Source organism: Macaca mulatta, chromosome 11 (genome assembly GCF_049350105.2).
Source record: "Macaca mulatta isolate MMU2019108-1 chromosome 11, T2T-MMU8v2.0, whole genome shotgun sequence".
NCBI lineage: Eukaryota > Metazoa > Chordata > Mammalia > Primates > Cercopithecidae > Macaca > Macaca mulatta.
In genome coordinates this window covers 27,857,591-27,885,578 of record NC_133416.1, presented here as the reverse complement: position 1 = coordinate 27,885,578, position 27,988 = coordinate 27,857,591, and the positions used below count along the sequence as shown (strand labels likewise).

General features: G+C 34.3%; 1 protein-coding gene across 1 annotated transcript; it reads left to right on the top strand.

Annotated features, from left to right (window-relative positions):
• The first annotated feature begins 598 nt into the window (after window positions 1-598).
• LMNTD1 (lamin tail domain containing 1) lies at window positions 599-27,505 on the top strand. The gene is made up of 7 exons (XM_077953751.1): window positions 599-827; window positions 3,560-3,740; window positions 17,106-17,292; window positions 17,839-17,958; window positions 23,973-24,190; window positions 24,773-24,945; window positions 27,450-27,505. Exons 1-7 carry the CDS (start codon window positions 656-658, stop codon window positions 27,503-27,505), a joined length of 1,107 nt encoding a protein of 368 aa, XP_077809877.1. The 5' UTR covers window positions 599-655.
• Window positions 27,506-27,988: the final 483 nt, after the last annotated feature.

Genomic DNA, 27,988 nt, shown 5'->3' with positions numbered 1-27,988 from the left:
CTCTTTTATGTCATTCCCTCCAATACACATACACACACACAAACATGTACAGTTTATTTGAAGGCAGACATTCACTAAACAATCTTAATATAGAAAAGGTAGTTAAGCAGCAACAGGAATTAAAGGAAAAGCATAAAGGAAACAATGATATATTAAACCAGAATTATAATCATGATTTTATGGTAATGGAAATGGGAAATATGATAAATGATCAAAGTGGAGGTATAAATGGCTTATAAAGTCTCAACTTAGAGTAAAAAACTACATTTAAAAGCCTGGAAGGAGATGGTAAAATGTCTTGTTGGTGGTATTGTAATGATTAGTATTATCTTTTTTCTACTTACACATTTTCAGAACCATCTACAATAGAAATTTGTTAATTTTCAAATATTTTAAAGCATATAATAAATTGATAATAAAGTGTTTTATTTAGATTGTTAGAACTAGAAATACAAGATGTTATTATGCTTGTGTTGGATGCATATTACCTTTGAAAAGCAGAATTCTGGGTAATAATGATAGCCCGTGCTTCTTTTATTAACAGCCAGTTTTACTTTCTTATTTATTTGTTTTGTTTATTATATTTTTTGTACACAGAAGAGAAGACAAACTTGGAACTCCCCCAGTATATTCTTTAGTACATTTTTCCCCAAAGATGGTGGGTTCAGTTGCCACAACACTGCCATTGTCATCTTCATTATCCAGTGGAATGCCTCTTGGTTACCATCTGTCTAGTCCTCAGATTAGTGGAGTAACTATATCAACAACTGGACAATTGACTTCTAAAGCTACGGCAGGTAGCTGTTCCCAAATGGAAAACAGTTTGGGTAAGCAAAATATGAACCCCATATTTTTAGAGTACTTTTAAAGCACATATTTCAATACATTGCATATATGACTCTCAGCCAGAACGATGTTTTATTATTAGTCCCCCAAAATGCTAACTTCTTAGCATCTTATGAAAAGTAACTTAACTATGGTCATCACTGATCCTAGAACTGGGGTGTTAAATTCAGGCCACATACATGCATGTGCCAAATATATCATCCTTATAATTAAGATATCTTGAGTTATCATGATGGTTCATGAGTTGACTGCTAACATACATTAGAATTGCTAGAGATTAAAAATTCCAATGTATAGCATTAACTGCCCTTTCTCTGAACACTGTCAGAAGGATTAAGCCATATCTTGTGTACTTTGTGCCTTTAGGAGATGTATGGCTTAAGTAAGGAATAGACAGATAGATGAGACAAAGCTGTAACATAAAGTAGGTATAAAATAATGGAGAGAAAGTGGTAAAACAATAAGGAGAACTTGAAGGAGAGGAAAATGAAAACAGTACTATGATCAGAAAAAGTAAAGTTTTGACTGTTATCAACAATGTGCTCAGCAATACCCATGCTCTAGGGTGTTTGTTTCTCACCATGATTAGGGAACTTTGAGGGTATGTTTTTGTGGTTTACTGAAAACACTATCATCCTTTAAAACACAGGACCTACTGTTTTTCTACAATGTTAGGCATCAGGTAGAGTACTTAACATCTCAGCATCTCATTTTCCACCAATGCAAAACGGAGATTAAAATAGAAATGTCACAGGGCTATCCTAAGGATTAAATTTTATGAAAATTACCTAGCACATAATAAATACTCAATAAACATTAGTTGTTCATCTGAACATACCTGCAATCACCTTCTTTTAAAATAGACCAGATTTGGAGTTTGTGTTTCAATTGCCAATCAACTAACAAGTTTCAAAACTGGTAGCACAAATAGTCCAGTGACTATCTGATGCCTCCATTATCCTCTACCATTCTGTACTCATTTACAGTCTGGCTGCCCCTCATCTATATTTCATTTTGTTTCTGATATTTTAAAAAAATCTTTGATGTGGGTTATATAGGGTTTTTTTCTCCTGCCATTATGGTCATATTCCCTATGTTTCATTTTTTGTATGACAAGTATAAAATTTCCCAAGAAACCTCCTAAGTTTACACTGACCTTTAGGATGACCAAAACCCACATACTGAAAATGTAAATACAAATTTTAGATCTGGGAAGAAAAGATTTTCTGTCATTCATCATTATATCATCATGGCATATGTTCTATATTTGGGTTAAACCTTGGCTCCTTGCAATGGGGCAAAAAAATGAAATACAGTGGCTTCCCCTTACAGTATGGGAGCTGAATTGGGATGTAGTCTTCTCCTTCCATTACTGTAGATTCCACTTCTCTAGATAGATGTCTAGGTTCACTGAGATTTGTTGCACTTGGTTCATTGCCATCTTTTGTTCTAGACAAAATAACAACTGGGACCAAAGTTAATGTGTCTTCTTTTCTCTTGAAATAGCAAGGCCTTTATTTCTCGAGATGACCTGTTAAGAAAGATGCTGTATATTATCCTTTCCCAAAGGAATTTAAGGATTAAGGAAGTACTCAACTGAGAATGAATTAATGTAATTCCAAATGTTTCTTTTTTTCTCAACAAAATACTTTGAGGAATCTTCTTTAAGAACGATGATTTCATTCCTTTATATCTTTCACCTTGTTTTGGTTTTGCTAAAGATGTAACATTCAAACTCTAGATTGTCTTAATCCTTTGAGGATTTTGGACCGAGAGTCACATTAACCAAAACTCTGTACTGTAATAATAGCTATCATTTATTAGCAGATAAATATTAAATATTATGCTAGACACCTACATGATCTCCAGCTCTCTTATCTCCTTACACAATGGAGTGATATCTTTATTTTATGTTCAGGAAAATGGAAACATGGAAAATTTACATCACTTGGCTTAGTAAATGGCAGAACTAAAATATAATTACAAGTCTGTCTAAATGCAAGATTCATTGTTCTTTCCACTTCATCACGATGCATCTTTGTAGTGTAACTCTCTTTGCGGATGTATTATTAGATTTGTCCAGAATGGCTCTTTATGTTTAAAATTATGAAACCTATTTTGTATTTGAATCAAAGTAGTGAGGATTTAAAAGAGCAAACTTCTAATAGGACACTAGAATCTGATTAAGCATTACTTTATCTTTCTAATAAAGTATTTTAATTAAATAGAGGAAGTTTATGTCTTTACCTGACAAAAGTACTAACCATTGTAGGAAAGGATTCACATGAGGTTTTAATTTATGGGTGGCCATTTGGAAATTTTAGCATACATGAAGTAGAATAAGGCTATATTTATATGTAACATATCTAAATTTGACAGAATCAAATGTTTTTCCTATTTAAAAATTGATGATGCTTCTAGTACAACTAAATAATCAGTTAAATAGTCATTATACTAATGATATAATTTATTGTTTAAGATAACTGAAATAATCTCTAGGAATTGAAGATGTCACTATAAATATCCACTTACTGATTATTTTATGGATTTTTGTTTAAGGCTTCTAACTATTCTTATTAACTGTGATAGTGATATTAAAATGTAAAAATATAATTTTGTAGAAGCAGAAAATAAAGATAATGGTTTTGGGTCCTTTTAATGTCATTTTATTTACTTCTCTCCTGGTTACTTATTTCTTTGGTTTATTTGAAAGATGCCGGCCCCTTCTTGGTTCCAAAGAAACAGGATGAATCACCCATGATTGGGGATGGAGAAGATTATTTCCTTTCTCTGTTTGGTGATTCAAAGAAACTTATAGCACACTCAAAGCACACTCAAAAAACTTTAAAATACTTTTCTATGATTCTTGAAGAAGTTGGCCAATTTACCGCCAGGTACGTATTTTATTTGAACTACTTAATTTCTTCTGTCAGGGTAGGACCAATAAGTCAGCAGAAAATAAAGTTCTAATCTGTAGTTATATGCATTATTTTATCTAAACAATACTCAGTTCATTGAAATGTAACTGTTTCATCTTCTGAGCAATTAAAATAAATTGATAAAATGGTCTAAAGAACCAAACAAAAAATGTGAATTCTTCAAAGATGCCAGAGTAAACAGTGCTAAGTAATCTTTACTAATAGGGTCAACTCAATTATTCAAGACACTTTTTTATTGTTGTCAAATTATTTAGATGGATCTAATATATATATTTTCTTCTAGTAGCTCTTGAGTTCAAGACAGAAGGAGAAAGATAAATTTTTACTTCATTGATCCATTTTTATGACTGTTAGTATCTATGCAAAAAGAAATTGATCAAGAAGAAAGTTGATATTAGGACTAAAATAAAAGAGTTATGATCTATTCATTTATATTAATATAACACTGCCTTATTTATTACGTGAACAATATGAATTTGAAATGCTAGTAATAAGCATATGTTGATAGAAGTCATTAGATGGCTAAAAGAAATTAGAGTTGAGGGTCAGATATGAAGGAAATTTTCTCTCCCTTTATGCCATGTTTCCTAAAATCAATCACCCATGCCCTATTACAATTTAACAGTGGAGAATACCTAAGCATTTGCTCTACTATCTAAAAACACCTCATCAGATCCTTCATTCAGTACCTACTATGTTAAAATTATGGGCAGTTTAGGACAAAATAAAATGTTTAAAGCTTCTGTTAAAATGCAATCCTATTAAAAATGGTGGTGTAGAAGCAAGCTGTTTTCAGTCCCTATCCAGCCACCCCAGAAAACAAAAACAAATATACAGTGCCAAGATTATCATTATCATCAGCAGTACCTCAGAACTCAAATATGAGGATGAGAGAATTCCTGAGGCCACAGAGAAGTGAAAAACACTCATATAATAATTAAGCTCTCCAGAGGTCAAGGACAAAGAGAAGAGCCTAAAAGCTGCAAGAGAAAAGAATATGTCTAGCAACAGACTTCTCAGTGGAAACCAGGTAGGTCAGGAGGGAATGAGACAATGTTTTTAATGTGTTAAAACCGTGCTATCCAAGAATAGTGTATCCAACCAAGCCATATTTCAAATATGAAGAGATAAAATCTTTCCCAAACAAAAGCTAAGAGAATTCACCACCACCAGGCCTAGCTTATAAGAAATGCTAACGAGAGTTCTTCAATCTGAAAGAAATAAACACTAATGTTCAAAAAGAAAACACTTGAAAGTATAAAATCTCTGGTAAAATTAAGCACATGGAAAAACCCAGAATTGTAATTGTGGTATACAATCCACTCATTACTCTAGTGTGAATCCCAAAAGACAAATCTATCAAAAACAGTAATAGCTATAGCAATCTGCTAAAAGATAGGCAGTATAAAAATATGTAAATGGAGAAAAGTAACAGTCAAAATATAGAAGGATGGCATTCTAATCTAGAGATTTTTTTGTTTCTATTCTTTCTTTCTATTCTTTCCTTCGTGCTTTAAGTGTTCATCTCTTTAACTTGTCATAGCTGTAAGATGTTTTTTGTAAACCTTGTGTAACCACAATGCAAAAACCTATAATAGATTCACAAAAAATAAAAAGCAATGAATTAAAATATACTACCAAAGAAAATTACTTAACCACAAAAGAATATAGTAATAAAGGACAAAAGGAAGAGACGAGTTATAAAACAACCCCAAAACAAGAAATAAGTTCTTCTTATCAATAATAATACTGAATGTAAATGGACTCGATTCTCCAATTAAAAGGCATAGAGTGGCTTAGGGATAAGGAAACAAAATCCAGCTGTATGCTGCCTACAAGAAGCCCACTTCACCTACAAAGCACACAGACTGAAAGTGAAGGGATGGAAAAACATATTCCATTCAACTGGAAACAAAAAAAAGAGTAGGCGTAGCTATACTCATATCAGATAAAATAGACTACAAATCAATGACTATAAAAAGAGACAAATAAGGTCACTATATAATGATAAAGGGGTCAATTCAGCAAGAAGGTATAATAATTATAAATATCTGTGCACCCAACACCAAAGCTCCCAAGTATATAAAGCAAACATGAATAGATTTAAACAGAGATATAGACTGCAGTACAGTAGTAGGGCACTTTAACATCGTATTTTCAGTAATGGACAGATGAACCAGACAAATCACAAAGAAACGTCAGAGTTAAATTGCACACTAGACCAATTAGGCCTGACATGTGCAGAACATTTCACCCAATTGCCTCAGAATATACATTCTTTCATCAGCACATGGAACATTTTCCTGAATAGACTCTCTCTTAAGCCACAAAACAAATATCAAAAAAGTAAAAATTATGTCATGTACTTTTGTGACCACATTCAAGTAATTATGTCAAGTACTTTTGTGACTAGAAATCAATAAGAGGAACCTAGGAAAATACACAAACACATGGAAATTAAGAAACATGCTTCAGAGCAACCGATGGATCAGTGAGGAAATTGAGAAGAAAACTTAAAAATGTCTTGAAACAAATGGAAATGGAAACACAACGTATCAAAATCTCTGGGATACAAAAAAAAGCAGTACTAAAAGGGAAGTTTATAGCAATAAATACCTGTATCGAAAAAGTAGAAAAGCTTCAAGTAAACAATCTAACAATGCATCTCAAGGAACTAGGAAAGCAAGAAAAAAACAAACTGAAAATTAGTAGAAGAAAACAAACAATAAAGATCAGAGAAAAATAAATGAAATTGAGACTAAAAAAAAATAGATCAACAAACAAAAAGTTGGTTTTTTCCATGATGTTGAATCGTATCCAATACTTTTTACATATCTAGTGAGATGATCATATAGTTTTCCTTTTTTAATGTTAAACACCCCTGTACTTTTACAATAAACATTTGGTCATGTTTATGTTTTAATATACTGTTTGAATTCCATTTGTTAAAATAATGTTTCAAATTTTTGCCTCAATGTTTGTAAAGATTATTGGTCTGTAGTTTTCTTTTCCTGTAATGTCCTTGTCTCTTTTGGTATCAGGGTATGTCCACTCTTTATGAAATGAGATGGGATATAGTTTCTTCTTTATCCTTTTCTAGAAGAGATTGTGTAGAAGTAATTTTTTTTCATAAATGTCTTATAGAACTTATTGGCGAAGCCGTCTGGGCCTAGAATTTCTTTGTGGTAAAGTTTTAAAACTATAAATTGTTTTAAAATAGATATTAGGTTATTTTAATTATTTCTTCTTGAATAAGCTTGGGTAGTTTGTGTCTTTCAAGAATTTGTCCATTTTTATCTAAGTTGTCAATTTCTTTTGCATAATGTCATTTATAATATTCTCTTATTATCCTGTATAGTCTTTATACAGGATAATCTTTATAACTGTAGAATCTTTATTGGTATCACCTTTCTCATTTCTCATATGGTCATCTGTGTCTTCTCTTTTCCCTGATCAGTATCACTGGAGATTTAGTTTTATTGAGCTCAAAGAATATGTGTTTGGTTATATTTGTTTCCCCTATTTTTTGTTTTTTATTTAATTGATTTTCATTTTGGGCTACATTCCCTTTCTTCTACTTTGGGCTTTATTTGATTTTTTTTCTCCCCTAATTTTTTAAGGTGAAATTTGAGGTCATTGATTTGACACCTTCTTCTCTTCTGATACTACAGGTATTTGGTATTACAAATTTTCCTCTAGGTACAGCTTAGTGGCATCCCACAAATTTTAATATGTTGTATTTTTATTTTCATTCAGTTCAAAATACTTTCTAATTTTCATTTTCTTTTTGATCCTTGGGTAATTGAAAAGTGTGTTATTTAGTTTCAAAGTGTTTTACAGATTTTTCAGTTCCAGTGGTTTTCCAGGTATCTTCTTGTTATTGATTTCTAATTAAATTCCATTGTGGTCAAAGAACTTACTTTGTATAACTTGAATCCTTTTATATTTACTGAGACTTATTTTATAGCCAGGATATTAATTATTCTGGTAAATGTTCTAGGTGCACTTGAAAAGAATATATGTTCTGCTGTTGTCTAGTAGAGTGTTTCACGTCAACCATGTCATGTTGGTTGATAGTGTTGTCTACTGTGTTTTTGCTGATTTTTTGACTACTTGTATCAATTACTGAGAGAGAGGTATTAATATCTACTAAAGTTGTGGATTTGTTGATTTCTCCCTTGCAATTCAATCACTTTTGTTTCATGTATTCTAAAGCTTTGTTATTACATGTAGAAACAGAAACATTTAGGAATGTTATATTCTTCTGATTGATCCTTGTATTATTATGAAATGACTTTCTTTATCCTGGCAATATTCTTTGTTCTGAAATATATTTTGTCTGATGTTAAGATAGCCACAGGAGCCTTCTTTTTACTGGTGTTAGCATGGTATATATTTTTCCATACTTTAACTTTTGAACTATTTGTGTCTTTATATTTAGAGTGCATGTCTTGTAGGTAGCATATAGTTGAGACTTGCCCTTTTAGCCAATCTGAAAAATGTCTTTTCATTGGGGCATTTAAACTATTTACATTTAAGGTTATCATTACTGTGATTAGGTTAAGTCTACCATCTTGTTATTTGTTTTCTCTTTGTCCCAGTTTTTCTCATTTCTTCAATATTTTCAAGATCTTGCTCTACTACCTTTTGTCTAAGTTGTTTCTAATAAATTTTCTGTCATTATTATATTTGCTCCTCTGCACAAATATGTCTCTTTTTTCCCCCTCATTCTGCTTTTAAGATGTTCTCATTATCATTGTTTTTGGGAGATTTGATTATGATGCGCCTGGTGTAAATTTCTTCACATTTCCTATGCTTGGGGTTGTTACACTTTTTTGATTAGCATATTTATAGATTTTGAATTTTAAAATTCAAAGTGGAAAATTTTTTACCATTATTTCTTCAATATATTTTGCCCCTGCCTCCTCTCTCCTTTTAAGGGACTCCAATTTCACATATATTAGGCCACTTGAAGTTGTACCATAGTTTACTAATGCTCTGTTATTTTTTATCTTTCTATGTACTTTTTCCTCTGATTGTTTCTTTTTGGATAGTATCTATCATTATGTTTTCCTATTCACTGATCTTTTCACCTACAATGACTACTATTATGTTAATCCCATCCTGTGTATTTTTAAATCTCAGTCATGTCTCTACATTTTCAACGTACAAATACAGTTATAAGGATGTTTCCTTTTCTACTGTTTCTAACATCTGTGTCAGTTCTGCATCATTTTTGATTGATTTTTCTCCTTGTTATGGGTTGTATTTTTCAATTTATTTGCATGCCTGGTAATTTTTTATTGTATGCCAGAAATTGTGGATTTTACCTTGTTTGGGGGCTAGAATATTTTTGTATTTCTATGAATTTTCATTTCTTGAGTTTTTTTCTGGGATCCACTTAAGTTACTTGGAAATAGTTTAAGGCTTTAAGGACTAGCTTTTATAGCTTGTTAGGTGGAAACAAAGCAATATCTTCACTTTGTTATTATTCTCCACTACTGAGGCAAAAGTCTCCTTAGTACTCTATGCAAGGTCCCATTAATTGTGAGGTTTTTCAGTCTGGCTGGTGGGAACTTCCTTACACTGTGAGAGCTTCAAGTACTGTTCCTTCTAATCTTTTCAAAATGGTCTTTTTCTACAGCCTTGGGGCATTTACTCAAATACATGTGCTGATCAATCTTCTGCTAAATACTCAAAGGGGACCGTGTGAAAATCGCCAGTGCTCTTTTTGCAGCTTCCCGTGTTTGATACTCCACTTGTGACCTCCAGCCACCTTGGTCTCTCCAGGCTCTCAGCTCCATCTCCTCAAGTCAGAGAGGATGCACCTTCCATGATGCAGCCTGGAAATTTTCTCGAGAAATAATCTGGGAAAAATTTAAGTCTCACTACCTTTCTCTTCTGTCTCTCAAGTATCACTATTCTTTGTTGACCAGTATCAAATATCTTCAAAAATACTGTTTCATATATTTTTCCAGATTTTTAGTTGTTTCAGATGGAAGGTCAAAGTCATTTCTTGTAGCTTCATCTAGGCTGGAAACAGAAGCTGATTCTCAATTCGGTTGTTTTCAATCAAAGCTGTTGTTTCTTTCCTACTACCACCCACTATCTGTAGGGATTTGTTTAATATCTGCTAGCAGAAGAAGAAAAAAAGGAGTTGTAGGCAAACAGGAAACAAAGTAGAGACATTATTAGGATTTTCACTAGTTACACATGCTCTCTGACCCTATATCCAAGACCTTACCTTGGCTTCAAGTTTAGTTCTAAATGTCTCAGGTGTGATCAAAGTATATTAAGAAGGCTAACTTCTCATTCATCCTCCATCTCAACCCCCAAGAAATTCTGCATCCTACATGTCTATAGTCAAAATGATAGTAAGCTCTGAATTCAGATGGGCCTCACTGAGATCATGATAAACACACGAATGGTTCTGGTTTAAAACAATTTTGAGGCTGCAAATATCCTCATCTTCCCATAGGATTCTTATTCAGACTAATCCCCATTTATTTTTCCCTTGGATGATTTAGAACCTTGTAGTAGTGATGTACAAATTTACATCTCCATTACATTAAGGATCTACCATCAAAACTTGTAGGCATCAGGGTTCTTATAGTCCCAATGAACTGAATTAAGTTCCCTGAGTCTTTCTAAGTTTGTCCTTTAAAAATTTAAGGACTCTTAAATGCTGTATCCCCTAATCAGCCCATATGCCCCCAACTAAAAACACCTATATGGGAAATGTTAGGTATATACAGGTTGGAAGAACTGGAACTTCAAAGATAATTTTAGCAAACTGCAGAATATCAGAAACTTAAAAGCAGACAAATAGCATGGAGCTATCAAGGAGAGCCCAACAAATACGTAAATTAGTGCTTAAATAATGGAAAGTAATTTTGTTTAAAAAGTGACCCAGCCATGTTTCTCCCCAATCTCTTTATAAATAAACACTGTGCAAAGGCTACTGATGGTGATTGCAACATCACTCTCCACTCTCAGCCAATCACAAATTATATGTAGAGGTCTCAAGTCACTTTCCTACTAAAGGTAAATGGGAAGGCTGGCAAGGAAGAGAAAAAGATAACTACTAAAGATAGTGTGACAGCAGATTAACAGCCTGCCTCTGGGAATTTCCATGCATTGATCTTATATCAAAAAGGAGGCAAATAAAGGGCTCTGATATGGACAATGTTGTTTTTTCCTTCAGACAAGAACATTTATTCTATGTATTCTATGTATATGCATAAAATAAAAATTTAAGGTTAATGAATAAGCACTTTGCTTGTATGATGAAGGATTTTTGAAAAGCAACTGTAAATATCCAGCTATATGTATAATAACAAAGGAATAGCTGAGCTATTCCAGGGTCTTACCTGTTTAAAAACAAAAGTCAAATTAGTGCTCATCTTCCCAGGCAGAAAAAGCAAGTCTGAAAAACAAAAGGATGCTCTCTCAAAAAATAAAAGCAACCTGCAGAGAATTTAGTAACAGTAAGATGAGGATGACATAATGGTGTTCCAGGGATGTCAAAGAGTAAAATGTTAAACCCAAAATTTGGCAAGAACCATAATGATAATGCAAAAGAAAAAGAAGAAGAAATTTTGACGTAAATTGTTCAAAAGTGAGCCTCTATACAAAAGGCATTCTCATACAATGCAGGTGAGACCAGTATTTTGAAGGGAATTTGATAGTGTATATCGAGAGATTTCATAGAAGGTTACACCCATTATTTTCATAATTCCTCCTCTGAGACACAAAATCCAGAGTGATAGCCTGACATTTAGATCCACTTTTCTCCTGAAAACAGTGGCCAATTTTGACAGCCGTAACTAAGAGGCTGAGAAGTTAGAAGTTGTTCTCAAGATTCATAGGACTGGGTGAATAAAACTTGGCATTTAGGGCCTATAAAAAACAATGGAGGGTCACTTGAGGCTTTCAGTTGGAAATTCAAGGAAAGACGAAGAATAAGGCTATATGCAAAACAGACCAGTACAGTGTCAAATTATTTCACATTTAATTTAAAGTGATTTGTTCCCAACTTAGATGCCTACCAGAAGCAAAAGTAAATCTTGAGTGAAAAAATATTATACAGAACCTTAAATTATCTCTGCAGTTTTTTCTCTGTAATACTAGGCACTAAACAAAAAACAAACAAACAAAAAAACATGTACAAAAGATAAGAGTTGACCAAACACCAAGATTAAAAATGGACACCAGAAACAGGCCTAGAAGGTCCAGACATTGTAGTCATCTGACCAGGATTTCAAACTAGCAATGACTAAAATATTCAAGTAATTAAATGACAAGATAAAAAATTTAACATAAACCTGGGAACTAAAAGGATCATAAACAAGTTCTTGAAGTAAAAAAAAAAAAAAAAAAAAAAATCCAATAACGGAAATTATTATTTCAGTAGGTGGGTTTAAAATTACACTTAATATAACAGAAGAGAAAATTGCTGAACTGGAATATTCTCAGAAGTAAATATCTAGACTGAATCACAGATAGCAAGATTATAAACAAGCATAAGAGACAAATAAGGCAATATTTTGTTTTAATCTACTTCTAATTAAAGGCACTGAAGGAGAAGAAAGATTGAGGTAGAATGGTATTGATGGAAATACAGGAGAGAATTTTCCCAGACTAATGAAAGACATCAAGCCAAATATTCAAGAAGTACTACCAACGTCCAACAGGATAAAAGACAGAAAACAAGCCAGCAAACAAACCTAGATACATTGTTTAAAAAAAAAATTTAAAAAAAAACTTTTTAAAACAGAAGATGCAAAAAAACAGTCTTAAAGTCAACCAGAGAAAAAGGGCATTTGCCCTCAAAGAAATAACCAAAATATTGGCTAGCAGTTGGTTTATCAACAGAAAAATAGAATAACGAGACACTAGACTAAATATCCAATGAGGACATTGGAACTGAAACTGTAGGCCAACTGGGCAACATTTCTGACAAACTGACTCTAAAATCACAAGAAATATATATTAGTGTTCTATTGCTGCCATAATAAATTATCACCAACTTAGTGACTTAAAATAACATGAATAGCACCCACTTATTAACACATAGTTCCCTAGGTCATAAGTCTGGGTTGTCTCAGCTGATTTCTTAGAGTTTTACAAGGTCAAAATAAAGATGTCAAACCGGCTCTTATCTGGACACTGAAATAAATCTGCTTCCAAGCTCTTTGAGGTTGTTGGCCAAATTCAATTCTTTGCAGTGATAGTACTTCCTTACTAACTGTCAGCATGCAGTCACCCTTAGCTTCAAAAGGCTTCTCCCCAGTCCTTGCAGATGAGAACCAGCAACGGTGCATCAAATCCTTCTTGTATTTGGAGTCTCTCTGACTTCCCTCCCACTGCAGCTCTCTTCTGCTTCCAGCTGGAGTAAATTCTCTAATTTTAAGGGTTCATTGATTAGATTAATTCCACCTAAATAACCTAGGCTAATCTCCCTATGTTAACATCCATAGCTTTAGTTATATCTGCAAAGTTCTTTTTGCCATCTAACATAACATACCTACAGGATCCAGAGATTAGAGATAGACATCTTTGGGCAGCTATTTTGCTTACCACAAAGGGTTAAAGTCTAAAAAGAGTTAACACAATATTGGAAAAGAAAATGAGAGGGGACTTGTCCAAACAAAATCAAGACTTCATCTAAAACAATACAAATTAAACCCATTTGGCATAGACACAGGATGAACAGCTAGATCAACGGAACAGCTAGGAAGTCTTATAATATTCAGAAACTTGCTGTTTGACTAAGCTGACGTTACAAATCAGCAGGGAGATGATGGACAATCTAATAAACGCAAGTAGGAAAATTAGCTCCTTATATGAAATACACTCTCACACACATATATACAGACAAATAAAGCTGTTCAAAGCAAATTATTGAAACATTTAAAAGAAAATATGACATAAGAGCAGGGAAAGTTTTCTTATATAGGACACAAAAAGCAGAAACTACAAAGAAAAAGATTGATAAATTTTATTACAGTAAAAATTTTAGAAATATAAACTGTACCATAAGAAACATTACAGATGAAGCATTTTTAAAGTCTCTTCTTGCAGAAAATATGTGCATATAATTAAATACTATGCTATGAATACCACAAATGAATTATAAAAATGTAAATTCAGAAAAGTGAATGAAATGATATGAACAGGTAATTCATTGAAGGAGGAAACTGAGTGGCCAATAAGCAGCTTGTGTAACTGCACTATAATCAGAGAAAAACAAATTTAAATGCAATGAGATTCCATTTTGTACCTATGATAGGAAAAAAAATAAGAAGGCTGAAAATTTGAAGTGTTTATAAGGATATGGGAAACAAGAAGAGGAAATAGTATGTGTGTGCATGGTGAGTGAAGCCTACAGCAGCATGAATTATGCTCTTGCAAGGAATTCTTTATGGTTGCAGTTTAAGCATAAGGTAGGAAGTAAGGAAAAGGGGGTTAAAGAAGCTGACAGATAAGGTAGGGCTTTGTTTGAGTGCTGTGATGTTTGTGTTTTCTATAGAAGGAAATGGTAAGATATTGAAGGATTTCCAGGAGGGAAGCAGAAATAGGTTTGGATTGTACAAAGATTGCTCTGGAAGCAAAGTGGAGAATGTTTAGAAGGGGGTAAGCCTGAAGACAATAGTTAGGATGTTGATCCAATGTCTCACGGAGATGACGAGAACGTGATAAAGGCAGCAGTCACAGGGATGGAGAGAAGATGTAAACAGATGCCACTAAAGAGGAAGAATCAGCAGAACCCGGTCACGAATAAGGAATGAAGGATAAGAAACTAGGACAGTAATGGAAGTTTCAGGCTTGGCCAACAGGGTAAATGATGTAATTCACTGGAATAGTTTTCTAGTTGGGAGAGTAAATTTACAACAGGCCAACGTGTTGGGTTCAGAGGTACCTTTTGGGACCTTGTGGTCAGTTGTTTCTGTGGATCTAAAGCTCAGTAGGAAGGTCTAGGCAAGAGATTTAGTTTTAGTAGTCATGAGTGTATTAATGGTTAGTAAACACTGTTCATGGATAACATCACCTATAAGGATAAATGGGGGAAATAAAAGAGGGCTAAGAACAGAATCCCAGGGATCAACATCTGGGAGATACGTGAAGGGCCTGGGTGAAATCTGGAAAAGGGGCTGAAAAGTAACAAGACTCTTAGAGGCAAAACAGTCGACTTCAAGAAACAAAGACAACAGTTTCCAAAAAGAGGGCATGTCTGGCAGAGGCCAATACTGAGGAGACATGAAGATAGAGACTAACAGTTGCCACTCAATTTACTGATTGTGAAGGGCACTGGTCATCTGGGTCTTTGGCAGTGGTAGGTGGTTGTGAAGTAAATAAGAGGTGATTAATTAGTGACATAGCCTTTTCCAAAAGCTAGGTTGTGATGGCAGTAGGAATTGTAAGCTGGAGAAGGATTTTTCTCTTTTTTCTTTGTTAAGGTGGTAGCCCCTCAAAGATATATACCTATTTGGGGGAAATAGGTAGTCCAGAGGGATAAGTTGGTGTTAAAGGAGAAAGGAAGGACAATGAGGGGAGTGAGTTGCTGAAGCATCAGGAGGAGTTGGTGATTAGAGGGCTTCACTGCAGATGGGAGAGGGGGCCTCTTCCACGGAAATGGGGTGGGCTACAGAGAAAAAGTGGGCTCGGCTATAGGAGAGCCTGTTTCTAAGTAGGAAGCAGGGAAATGCACTAGTCTCTCTGATTGTCATGTTTTCTTAGTGAGATAATTTTCCAAGAGTGAGAATAGAGATATGGGGCAGGGATCTGAACATTGTTGAAGGATAGCAGAAGTTGCTGACTTGGTTCATGAAGATGACAACTTGCTGTCAATCAGCAAGGGCCCAGGTGTAGTTGGAGACCACTAAGATTTTGGTAGCAGCAATCTTTGTGTGTGCGTTTTCTAGCAGAGTTCAACCACCATGGTGTGTACAGAATTTAAACAACCTGAATGGTTAGGTCAAACTTATTTGAGATTTTACTTGTTGAGTGACACAGAAGGACAAGGGTTAACATTTATTGAGTGACCTCGGAAATGGGAATTAATGTCTCTAAACCTCAGTTTCTCTATCTATAAAATGGGGCTAAAAATACTACCTGTCTGAGTTGTTTTAAGAATTAAATGAGATAATACAGTGTTCCTCACATTTTTTTAATGTGACCTTCAATAAGAAATATGTAGAAGTATTTCAGTGAGAAATATGTATGTTATTGTGAAAATTATATGAGTTATCATGAGTCCATAAGGCCTTCACCAAAATACTTGGGGAATTATGTATTTCCAAATTCAGAATTTTGACAATTTTAGGAAAGGAAATTTTAGAACACATATTATGTAAACACCCTGTCAGGGATTACAGAAGTATCAAAAATCAAACATTAATCTTTTCACATAAAAATATATAAATATTCACACAAACCATGAACAAAGACTGTAAATAGCCTCACCTCCGTTTTGGACCAGGCATTTCTTCAAACCTGTTTTAAAAAAATTTTTTTTTGGTTTTTCAGAGCTTTTTGGATTTTGGAACTGTGGATGAGAAATTGTGGAGAATTATATAGAGAGATAGATAAATAAATAGAAACATAGACGTAGATATACATATAGAGATATTAGATAGTGTTTTTAGGTGCCTGATGTATAAGTAGTATTGTTATTATTATTGGTACGGATGTATCTTATTTTTAAGATGGGAGTCCTCGCTTACCAAAGTGATTTTTGACCTACTAATAAGTTGTGACTCACAATCTGAAAAACGATGATATATAATGATATGTAAATGATTAGCCTGGTCCCTGGATCATACATAGTAAGCTCTCAAGGCAAGTGAAAAGGTGAAAAATACCATCTTATGTTTATTTAAAGTTTCTGCCTTTCAAAAATCTTTTAATCACAGTTGCTATTTATCTTCAGTCACTTTATCAGAAATAAAGTAAATGATTTGTCTCTTGATCTACTTTTGAGAGTTTCATGTCTCAGTGATTTTATCCTGAACAGTAGGAAATTTAAACTATTATAATTCACAACTTCCTGTGGCTTTTATACCTTGACACCTAAAATACTTTTTAGGTTTTCTTTATTTTAAGTGAAACGGATTATTTTATTGCACAGATAAAGAAATAGAACTAAAAACTCAAGCCATTTGTCTGAGGTTACAAAATATACTACTTCTATATAGAACTTGGCCAATAGAATATACAGTTTAAGAACAACTTTCAAGTACTTTATTATTCACTTCTTAAAGTGAGTCAAAAACACTCCTATCTGAAGGCACCTTACAATCTTTGTGTTTTATTTTCTAGTTCTCTTGGAGACATTGAAATAGCTGAAGTGAATGTCAAGGGTTTGTTCGTGAAGCTCATTAACTCTTCCCTTGACAAAGAAATGGCAATTGGAGATCATATTCTCCAGCAAAATGTGAATGGACAAACCATTTCTTTGTACCGATTCCTTCCAAACATTGTAATGCAGGCCAGTTCCACAGTAACAGTGAGTATAAGAGTATAAATACTGTACATTAGAATCGCACAGGACAAACTTGTTGACACTGTCAGTCTGTGGCTCAGCACTGTCTCATTATCACTCTATCTGGATCTGTACATAAGACGTGATTTTGTTGTTGTTGGTTAATTACCGCACTTTGTCCATCTTCTGGATGTAAATTAATACCCACAGTTAAATTTCCACAGCTGTCTTCAATTTTGTGTACAATATCTTTTGTTTTTATAATTTAACTATTAAAATGAAATTCTTAATTTCCTGAAACCAAGTAAATATAAACCTGAAAAGACAAGCAAAGAGACTGCTTAGAGAACAGGTAATTAGCTGACATAGGAGGGTTCCTCTCTTTCTCGATTTTTCCTTTAATCCCTGTAGAGTAGCTGTTTGGTGTTGCATAGCTTGACATTGTATATGATATAGTCATTACATTTTAAAACCTCATCTGTTCAGAAAGAATGTGTTGCAGTAACCCTATGGCATTTACAAAATTGTGTTCAACTCCAGTGGCATTTGTCATTAACAATTTTATTACAGGTGTGGGCAGCAGCACCTGAAGCAAAGCATCAACCTCCATCAGATTTTCTTTGGAAGGAACAAGACAAGTTTAGAACAAGTCCCGATTGTATAACAATCCTGTGCAAACCGAACGGTCAAGTTAGTTTCTGGTTCTTAACAATCGTTTTTTAAAAATATTGTGCTTATTGGGCATATCTGTATTTTTTATTCTTTTCATTTTATACAATGTGTCTAAGTGCATAAATGTCAGTAAAATTGACTTTATGCCTAAAAGATTATTTTATTGTCAGTTTCTTATAAATTTATAATTTTTTTTAAATTTCAATAGTTTTGGGGGAACGTGGTGTTTGGTTACATGAATAGCCATGTTGTCAAATGGGAGAGCACTCATTAGTTCTTAAGTGGTGGTATTCCATGGTATGTATATACCACATTTTCTTTATCCACTTGTTGCTTGATGGGCCTTTGGGCTAGTTTTTCATAGAATGGAGAGTTATCATTATGTTTCCCATCCTCTTAGCTCACTCGATTATTCTTTTTACCCTTAAAGCTTGGATAGAACCATCACTAAATGCCACAACACATCAGGCAAATCCACAGCATTCTCTTCCCAGTGTCAAAGGGCCCCAGAGTGTCTTACAATTTGGCAAAAATAATTCTGATATCTCATATTCCTAAGAAGCCTCTTCAACTTTCAAAGTCGAGGGAAGACTTTATTTATGATATTTAGCCTGAAGAGTGGGATAAGGAAGGTACTCGATACGGGTCTTTTCTATTTATTTTTTCATTTCTCAAATATTTATTGAGACCCTTCTCTATTTTAGAGCTATGCTAAGTACTGGGAATATAACAGATTAAGATATAGTATCTGCACTCAGGGAACTAATATTCTAATGAGAGAGCCTACAATATTAATTTGAAATGACTATACTTTACTCCTTATAAAATTAAGGGTATTAGCACTAGCTTTGTGTAATTTGTTCCCAGTATTTGACAATTTTATATTTTCACTCAACCTTTCTCTTGGTATAATATTGGCATAAATATATACCCATGGACACACCATTAAGGTTCAAAGGTATTCCTTTTTGCAACAACAAAAATGTTAATCCTTTTTCAAAATGATTTTTAGATCATTTTTAAATACCTGTGTTTTTTTCTTACCCTCAGTCTAACTTACTATGTCCTATAACTACTGACCCACAAAATATGTTAACCAGAACCTATCTCTGAGTTTCTTTTTTGCTGCATTATAATCTATGTTGAGATTGACTTTCCCTTTGAAATAGACTTGGCTAATTTCTTAAGAACCATTTACTGTCTTTCTGTGGGAACAGTTGTTAGATGAGGAGAGCACCCATTAGATATAACTTAGCAGCCTTCACCCACTCAGCTTTAGATCTCCTTGTGGGCTGGAACTGAATTTTATAATACTTCTCTGATGGGGAAAGTAAGGCTACACAATCTAAGTTATTTACTTATTTTCACTGATGGGGAAAATAAGGATACACAATGTGAATTATTTACTCAGCCTCATAAGAAATCATTACTAAAACCCAGTCTAGGATTAAGGCATTCTTATCTCAGAACTTTCATCATAGTTATCCACTCTGTAAGCCAGTTTGTGGTTTCTACTTTGTATGTGTGTTGCTCCAGGCACTGAGCGTTGAATCAGGCAGACCAGGTCCCTGAGCTCCTGGAATGCAGATTTTAATAAGTTTTCATTTCTTGCAACTGAATTAGGCTTTGTACTTAGACTGTTCCTTTTACCCAGTGATTTGAATGACTTTGCACATATAGAATCAGACCATTTCTGTGGGGTGATGTAAGCACAAGTAACTGTGCCTGCTAATGAAAGACTGAACCTGATTGATTGATCTATATGGAAAATATTTAAATATATTTTGTATCTGTCAGGAATGGCACTAGGTGCTAGAAAAGGGAACATAAGTATTGCACACTTCTTGTCCTCAAGAAATTCACAGTCTACTAGTAGAAATTGATATGTAATAATAAATAATTGCAATACAGTGAAACAATGCTTTAATAAAGTACGGGCAGCCCAGGTCAGAAATATCAACTCTGTAAAGGAGAGCATAAGAAAAAGCATTCAGAGGAAGAGCCATGTGTTGTGAATCTGTAGTGGAGAGGAGTTTGCCCTCCTAACCTGAATCATGGCGATCTTGCCCCTTTTCACCTCTTGAACTCTCCTCTCTCCATGCTTCTCCATGCACTCTGCTCTAGCCACACTGGCCTTCTCGTACTACTTTTACTTACCAGTGCTTGACAGCTCCTTCATGCCACAGAGCCTCTGCGCATGCTCTTGCCTCTCAATAGACTCTCTTTCCTCCCTTTTTACCTATTAAATCCTACCTGCCCTTCAGAACTCAGCTCAAGTGTTTTTTATTTTTTTTCCCTGGGTCACATCCCATTGGAAATTCTACCTCATGGTAAAGCCATATGCATTATTTAATTCAACTAGAAAATATTTCCCCTAAATAGGTGGAAATGTGACTTTAAAATCAGCTTGAAACCCTATTGTAAGTATAGAGTTCTTTTTCTAATAAATTCATTTTCCTTCTCACTTTAATAGCACTGGATATTACTATCTGCAACCGCCAGGTAAATTTTCCTTAAAAAAGACAATTTACTGCCTTCCCATAGACATGCTGAAACACAGACTCAAAGTATCATCATGACCCTGGAATTGCTTTCTATTTGTATGTAGAAAATAATCCATATCTTGTGGAAAAAGTCACAAAGCCTGTAATCTACTGTCTACAATAATAACCAGCTATACAAATCAGAATAGACCCCATTTCTGGACTTGAATAATATTTTGTATTTGTAAGATGGGGCAAAGAGAAGTTATATTATGGGTCATTTTTAAAAGGAAGCCTAGGCTGGCGCAGTGTCTCACGCCTGTAATCCCAGCACTTTGGGAGGCCGAGGTGGGCGGATCACAAGGTCAGGAGTTTGATGCCAGCCTGGCCAACATGGTGAAACCCCGTCTCTAGTAAAAATACAAACATTAGCCAGGCGTGGTGGTGTCCGCCTATAGTCCCAGCTACTCAGGAGGCTGAGGCAGGAGAATTGCTTGAACCTGGGAGGTGGAGGTTGCAGTGAGCCAAGATTGTACCACTGCATTCCAGCCTGGGTGACAGAGCAAGACTCTGTCTTGAAAAAAGCAAAAATAAAAATAAATTTAAAAAATTAAAAGGAAGCTAAAATAAAGTAGATCTTAGACTACTTCTTGAGTCATCTTGTCACTAACATGGCAACAGTTAATATTCGATACAGCTACAAATCTTATGGCTTAATGTAAATGTGGCTTTTAGTTTTGCTTTGCCATGTATTATTCTACTTTCTCATCTGTAAAGTAAGAGATTGTATAATATAATCACTAAGATTCCATGAGTCTATGGACTTTTAAAGCAGGGATAGGTTTTTTTTCACCAGTCACATTGTTGTCCCATTGGGATTTGGAGCCTCTAAATTACATGTCAAATAATAAATTTCTTACGTTTATCAATGCCTGGTACTTTCCCAATACATTGTTTTGCATTAGAGATCCAGATGTGGAACACACCAGTCCTATACAATAGGAACTCATTGAAGGGCTGTTTATATATGCCTTATTTCATTTGATTCTCAGTACTGTTTCAGTATTTTGGGGAAAAAACGGGGCTTGGAAAGTTAAATGGCTTGCTTAAGGTCACATGATAAGTAATGTGATAGAACTAAAATAAAACCATATCTTCTAACTCTCAAGAATTTTTCTATTGCACTAAAAATAGTTTGCAAGGTTCATGTGGCCAACATTCTAGAGCTGAGGCTAAATTTTATCACATTATCATTGTCATCCAAGATTTTCTTAAGTTCCTACAGTACAGGGAAACCTAAAATATTGCCTTGTCTAGGAAAGGCACACATCTCATTTAGGGAGATCACACTAAAAAGATCATGAACATATTTTCAAAATATAATGTGTTTGAGCTACTAAAAATGGAGGATTCCCAACTAATGATCTGTAGCAAAAGTCCATTTATTTGCTGTAATCTATGAAAAGAAACTTTTTAAAAAAGAATTCATCTTTCTTTCTCTGCTGGAAGCTTAGCCTAGCTGAACTGGTCTTGTGTTGTCTTTATGTCTACGTTATTTGTCAAGCCAAGCAGAGGGATGTTCAGTGGTTACAGCGTGAAGTCCAAACCTCTAATTTGGTAAACTAAAAACAGATCACTAGAACAAGTAGAATGTTACGGCACGTTTTTCGTGTTGAATAGAAATATAACTGTTAATCTCTATAAAGGATTTTCCTGAATAATTTTTGCAACATGTATGTTGTGCGCATGTCACATATTCAGGAAATCCAAACAAACTCCAGCTTCAGGGCTCGTGGGTCTTCTTAATACTCTCACCTAGGATTCTAACCTGGAGAATGTGTTTTCTTGTCCATGTCTCTAGCTCTACTGTCCATTTTGCCATCTCCAATTAGACACACCCACACACACAGTGTCTTAAATGTTTAAAATCTTAACTTATTAATATTACCATTACTTTTTGCACAGTTCTTCAGAGTTATGAAATTCGGTAGCTGGATGAATTTTACAACACTTCAGTAAAGCAGTTCCCACTACAGCCCTCTCAGTTTTACATATGAAGTCACAGTTCAAGTTAGAAAGTAACCTACCTATCTGAGGTTATGCTGCTTGTAATTTTCAGAACAGGAAACTAAGGCCAAGATGCCTTACTCTATGTCCTCATCATGTAGTTCCCTAAGCCACACACATAGGTAAATAGCATTATATAGTTCAATTTTTAAATTCTGTTGTACCGTATTTTACATGGTAAGTAAAAAACAATTCAAAATGGATAAGAGACCTAATCATAAGACCTGAAACCAAAATACTGCCGGGAAAGAACGCAGGGGAAAAACTCCTTGATGTGGTCCTTTGCGATGATTTCTTGGTATCACACCGAAGCTCAGGCTACAAAAACAAAAATAAATAAAAGGGGGTATGGAATATGTCAAACTAAAAAGCTTCTGCACAGCAAAGGAAACAATTAACAAAATAAAATAACAACCTACCGACTGGGAAGAAAATGTTTGCAAACCTCATATCTGAGAAAGAGCTAATATTCAAAATTTATGAGGAACTCGTACAACTCAATGGCAGAAAAGCAAATAACCTGATTTAGAAAACAGGCAAAAGACCTGAACAGACATTTCTCCAAAGACATTTAAAAAATATGGCCAACAGATACATTAAAAGGTGCTCAACATCGCTAAGCATCAAATAAAAGCAAATTAAAATTGCTTTGAGCTATCACTTCACACTTCATAAGGATGGCTATTCCAAAAGGCAAGTGATATAATAACAAACGTTGGTGAGAGTATGGAGAAAAGGGAACCCCAGTACATGGTTGGCAGGAATGTAGATTGGTGCAACCTTTATGGAAAACAATATGGAAGTCCCTAAAGAAATTAAAAGTAGGGCTACCATACAACCCAGCGATCCCTCTTCTGGGTACATACCCAAAAAAGATGAAATCACCACCTTGGAAAGGTATCTACACAGCCATCTTCATTGCAGCATTATTCACAATAGCCAAATATGGAAACAACCTAAGTGTCTGTCAACAGACAAATGGATAAAGAAAATGTAGCTATACACAATGGAATATTATTCAACCTTAAAAAAGAACATGGAGGGACCTGGAGGACATTATGCTGAGTGAAATAAGTCAGACACAGAAAGAAAAATGTTGCGTGATCTCACTTACATGTGGAATTTTTTAAAAGGTCAAACATACAGAGAAAGAATAAAACAGGTTCACAGGGATGGGAGAAGGGGAGGAAATAGGGAGATGTAGGTCAAAGGATACAAAGTAGCAGAGATTTGTAGGATGAGGAAGTCTAGGGATCTAGTGTACAACATAAGGACTATAGTTAATAAAATTGTATTGGGGATTTTTGTTAAATAAGTAGATTTTAGCTGCTCTTGTCATAAAAATGTAACTACGTAAGACAATAAATACCTTAATTTGCTCCACCATAGTACCCATTTTAATATATATGTGTATATATCTCATAACAGCATGTTGTAAACCTCAAATATACATAGTTGACATTAATAAATCATTTTCATTAGGCCATTGCCTGGTACACCCCTATCCACTGGAAGCAAGCATGGGAAAAATTAGATACTGACATTGAATTTAACAGATGTTCAGTAGTATCTCCAACATTCCGGAAGCATGTGTTTCAGTGGACTGCATCTACAACTACAATAACTAAAGAAAAACAAGATCAACCTAAGGAAGATATCTCAAATTATCAGGTGGAACAAGCTCAAGTTTTTCTTAAGAGGTAAGGGTTGTTTGGTTTGTTTGTTTTAATGGGTCCTTCCCACAATTAGTAACTGAGCATGTGGGAATGACTGGATGACAAATGGATGTGTGATGTATAAATTAAATCAATAGTGATTTTTGGAAACTACGATTTTGAATAGAACTCATAGGGAAAACATAAAAACAGAACGAGCAAGTGAATACTCATGGGGCAATGAAGGCTGGAGATCTTAACTAGATAGTATTGAGATGCCTCTGGCCATTTCACTTTTCATGGGCACTGTTATAAGAAGCAAGGCTGCTGCAGAGAGGGGAAGAGGTGAGGTATCCCCAAGTCTTTAGAGGTGCTTAGGTGGAGGGAGAGGTGCATCATCCAGGAATTTTATCTTGGATCAAGAGCTGCCTGTGGACAGAGGTGCAGAATATATTATTCATTTGTAGGCAAATGCTTCTGAAGTTATAATAAAAGTTCTGCCCACAAAGTTTAAAAAGTCGTATTCTCTTGGTCTTGAAATATGCTTTCACTTTAATTGTGCCTTCAACACTAATGCCACAGCATAAAATGACTTCTGAGTTCCATTTAGGCTTTTTTCTTTTACAGAGAGAAGGAAATCCCACCAACCGTTTTCCCCAATCGCAGCCCTTGGTGCCAGAATCCCTATGTCTCTGCACATCCTTACTGTCCTCTGATTGAACCACGCAATACATCCACTGCTGGAGGCAACTTGGATAGACAGCCCAGGTCTCGGTCAACCAGACCTAATCGAGCCTCAGGTCAGTTAAAAGAGTACTTGTTCCAGTGGAGTGTGCGTGTGTGTGCATGCACATGTGTTAACTAGTGGGTTAAGTGGTTAAAATTTGCTGAGTGTTAAAGATGATTCATATTCTCAAGAACAGATGGCTCTTAAAGGAAGTATTAAACCATTCACTTACATTTCCCCTAGCACAGTGTCTTCCGCTGTGCTAGATAAATATCTGTCCTTGATAAATATCTGTTGAATGAATCAATGAATCAAAAGAACAGAGTGGCCAGCAAGAGTATGTATGATTCTTGAAGTTCAATGAAAAATACTTTTGTTTTTTCATTAGGCAGCAAAAACTGATCTTACAAGTTATTCTGTGTTGAAAAAATTTCATCTTTTCCAAACACACTCTTACGTTAATCCCCAATTATTTCTCCGTCAGAAGTTTCTTAGGTCTTCTAAATAAAGCTTTTAGAGTTAGTATGATTAACACAGGCTCTGTAAATGGATTTTAGGAAGTCCCTGCACTTCCTACATTTGGCACAAAATTGTGTGTCTATATGATTTTTTCCGAGGAGAGAGTCCATGAAGTTCACCAGATGTCCACAAGTATTTAACAAGAACTGGAGTAGAAGAACATAAAGTCAAGAAGGAACCAGACCCTAAACTATTGGAGAAAGCCTGTTTAATACACCAGCAATATTCTGGTGAAGGTGTAATGATTCACAAACTTTGACTTAGGAAAGAAGAGCTTGTTTTTTTAAAAAAATGAAATCTTAAGCAGGATCCCAATATATAAAATGCATAGGTGAGGAGGATGTAGCAATTTCCACTGCTCGTGACCCCCTTATTCTTCCTTTTCTCTTTGCCTGTGATCTTTAAGACACCACCAAATCACAAGACTCTCCATGAAACAATATGACAACCATTGTGTTAATATGCTAGCACATCACTGGGAAGTAGCACCCCCAAAATACTACCTTTCAGTAGTGGAATGATGGAAATTTTGTAAATTATTGAATATATTTCTTTTTCATAAAATTGTGTACCATGTAGCTCTATGCCTGAGTTTCCTCATCTGTAAAGATATGGGTCTGAAATTGAAGGCCTTTTTGGCAATAAACTTTGAGCATGTGTGTGAGTTTTAGATATAGATATATTAGATAGATGTAAAGAACTTTAGCCCTTTATAATCTTTAGTACTTTATGACTTAAATTTGAAGCTCTCAAGAAATACATTAATTTATGTTTTTCTTTAATTAATGATAACCTTCACTCTTTCACTTATTCTGAACAACTTATTTTCCAAAGAAATTTGATTTCAGAATTTTTGAGGCACTTTTCTATAATATAATGGTGGCAACTCATCTTGATTATTCAATAACATTTGCTATTCAACACAAAACACTTCACTGTATGTGCATATTTTGTAGCAGTATATTCAAAGATAGTTGCTTTGATACCTCTACAGTCTTTGTGCATCGTTATATATAACTTTTTTATTTTTCCATTCACTAAATTTTCAGTATGAACAGATATACATCAGAATTATATGATTTTTCTTTTATTTCTACCGCAAAAGATGGCCACAAAGGAAAGATGTTATGAATGATTGGTTGCTGATTGATTGAATCAACTAATCCCTGAATTACCAGTTCATCTCCTTGAAAGTATATGTAACATGATTCTTCAAGGGAAAGTTACATGGTTTGTTATTTTTAATTTGCCTGCTACTGGAAAATTTGTCACCATTAGCACACACTTAATAGCTGGCAAAGAAAAGAAAATAGACAAAATAAAAAATAATTATACTTGGAAGTTGTTCAATCCTCCTCCATTTACCCTACAATAATAAATAGGCTAGTTTGCTGAGTTACAGAAGAATCTTAGAAAGAAATCTATCTTCTATCTGAAAATTGTCACCTTGTTTTAAACTGTGTCTCTCAAGTATGCTACAGAGGAGCCTAGAGACTAACAAATAGGATAATTTTAAAGAAACATCTACACACCGTACTTCCAACTTATGCTAAACACATTTTGTTTTTAAAAACATGTTAAAATACAGCAAGTATAACGTTAAAAGCACCTATATATTAATCATGCAGAATGAATGCATGTTAACATTTTGTTCTATTGTTTCACATTACTAAAAAGAAAAATTCATAACTTTGAAGTTCCCTTTAATTGTATTTGCAGTTCTGATCTGATATTGGAATAAATCATTCTGGTTCTCATTTTGTACTTTGTTTACATGCATGTGGATCCATAGAGATATATATATATTTAAAATAATTTGTGTGTTTTTAATTTGCATAAATGGCATCATGCTAAATATGCCTGCTCTTTCTGACTTCCTATAATTTGGGAGATTTAACTATAGTAACATAGATAGACCTAATTCAGTCACCTTAGTTATTATGTAGTATTTCATTATACAAATTTACTGTATCTTGTTTTTTCCCCATTAATATTTTTCTCATCAACAATGTAGATTAAAAATTTTTTAATTTTTTTAAATTTTCTTTTTTACTTCAGAAAAATTTACCAAGTCTTTGAATGCATCCAAGAAAATGTTATATCTGTGGCAATGATTATCCTTGTGCCTGTCTACTTGTGCATACATACAAAGTTCCTTTGGGGTTCATACCTAAACTTTTTAAATCTTCTAAAATTCCTACATGTACTTATGCAGTTGTATAGTACCTGTATCTTCAACTTCATTAGATTTTGCTAAATGCTCTAGGAAGAATTTTGCTAATTTATACTCCCACCAACATAGTAAAATATTTCCCATTCCCCTTATTCTCACCTAACTTTGTATTGCCAGAATCTTAAATTATGTGCCAATCTGATGGACATTAACTACTAATTCATTATCTTAATGTGAAGTTCTTCTTTAATAGTGATGTTGTGCATATTTTCATATGTAAAAAAATAAAAAATCTTTCCCTATCTCATAATAAAAAAATTACGTGCTTACATTTATTAATTTTGGGGGGTATCCATTCCCTCAATCATTTATCCTCTGAGTTACAAACAATCCAGTTATACCCTTCAAGTTAGTTTAAAATGTA

Excerpts from the sequence above, each read along its gene's own strand:
- LMNTD1 (XM_077953751.1), top strand. The coding sequence starts at position 656 with ATGGTGGGTTCAGTTGCCACAACACTGCCATTGTCATCTTCATTATCC. Across the intron at positions 828-3,559 it reads CCAAATGGAAAACAGTTTGG|ATGCCGGCCCCTTCTTGGTT; the intron begins GTAAGCAAAATA and ends TTTATTTGAAAG. Across the intron at positions 24,191-24,772 it reads GCTCAAGTTTTTCTTAAGAG|AGAGAAGGAAATCCCACCAA; the intron begins GTAAGGGTTGTT and ends TTTCTTTTACAG.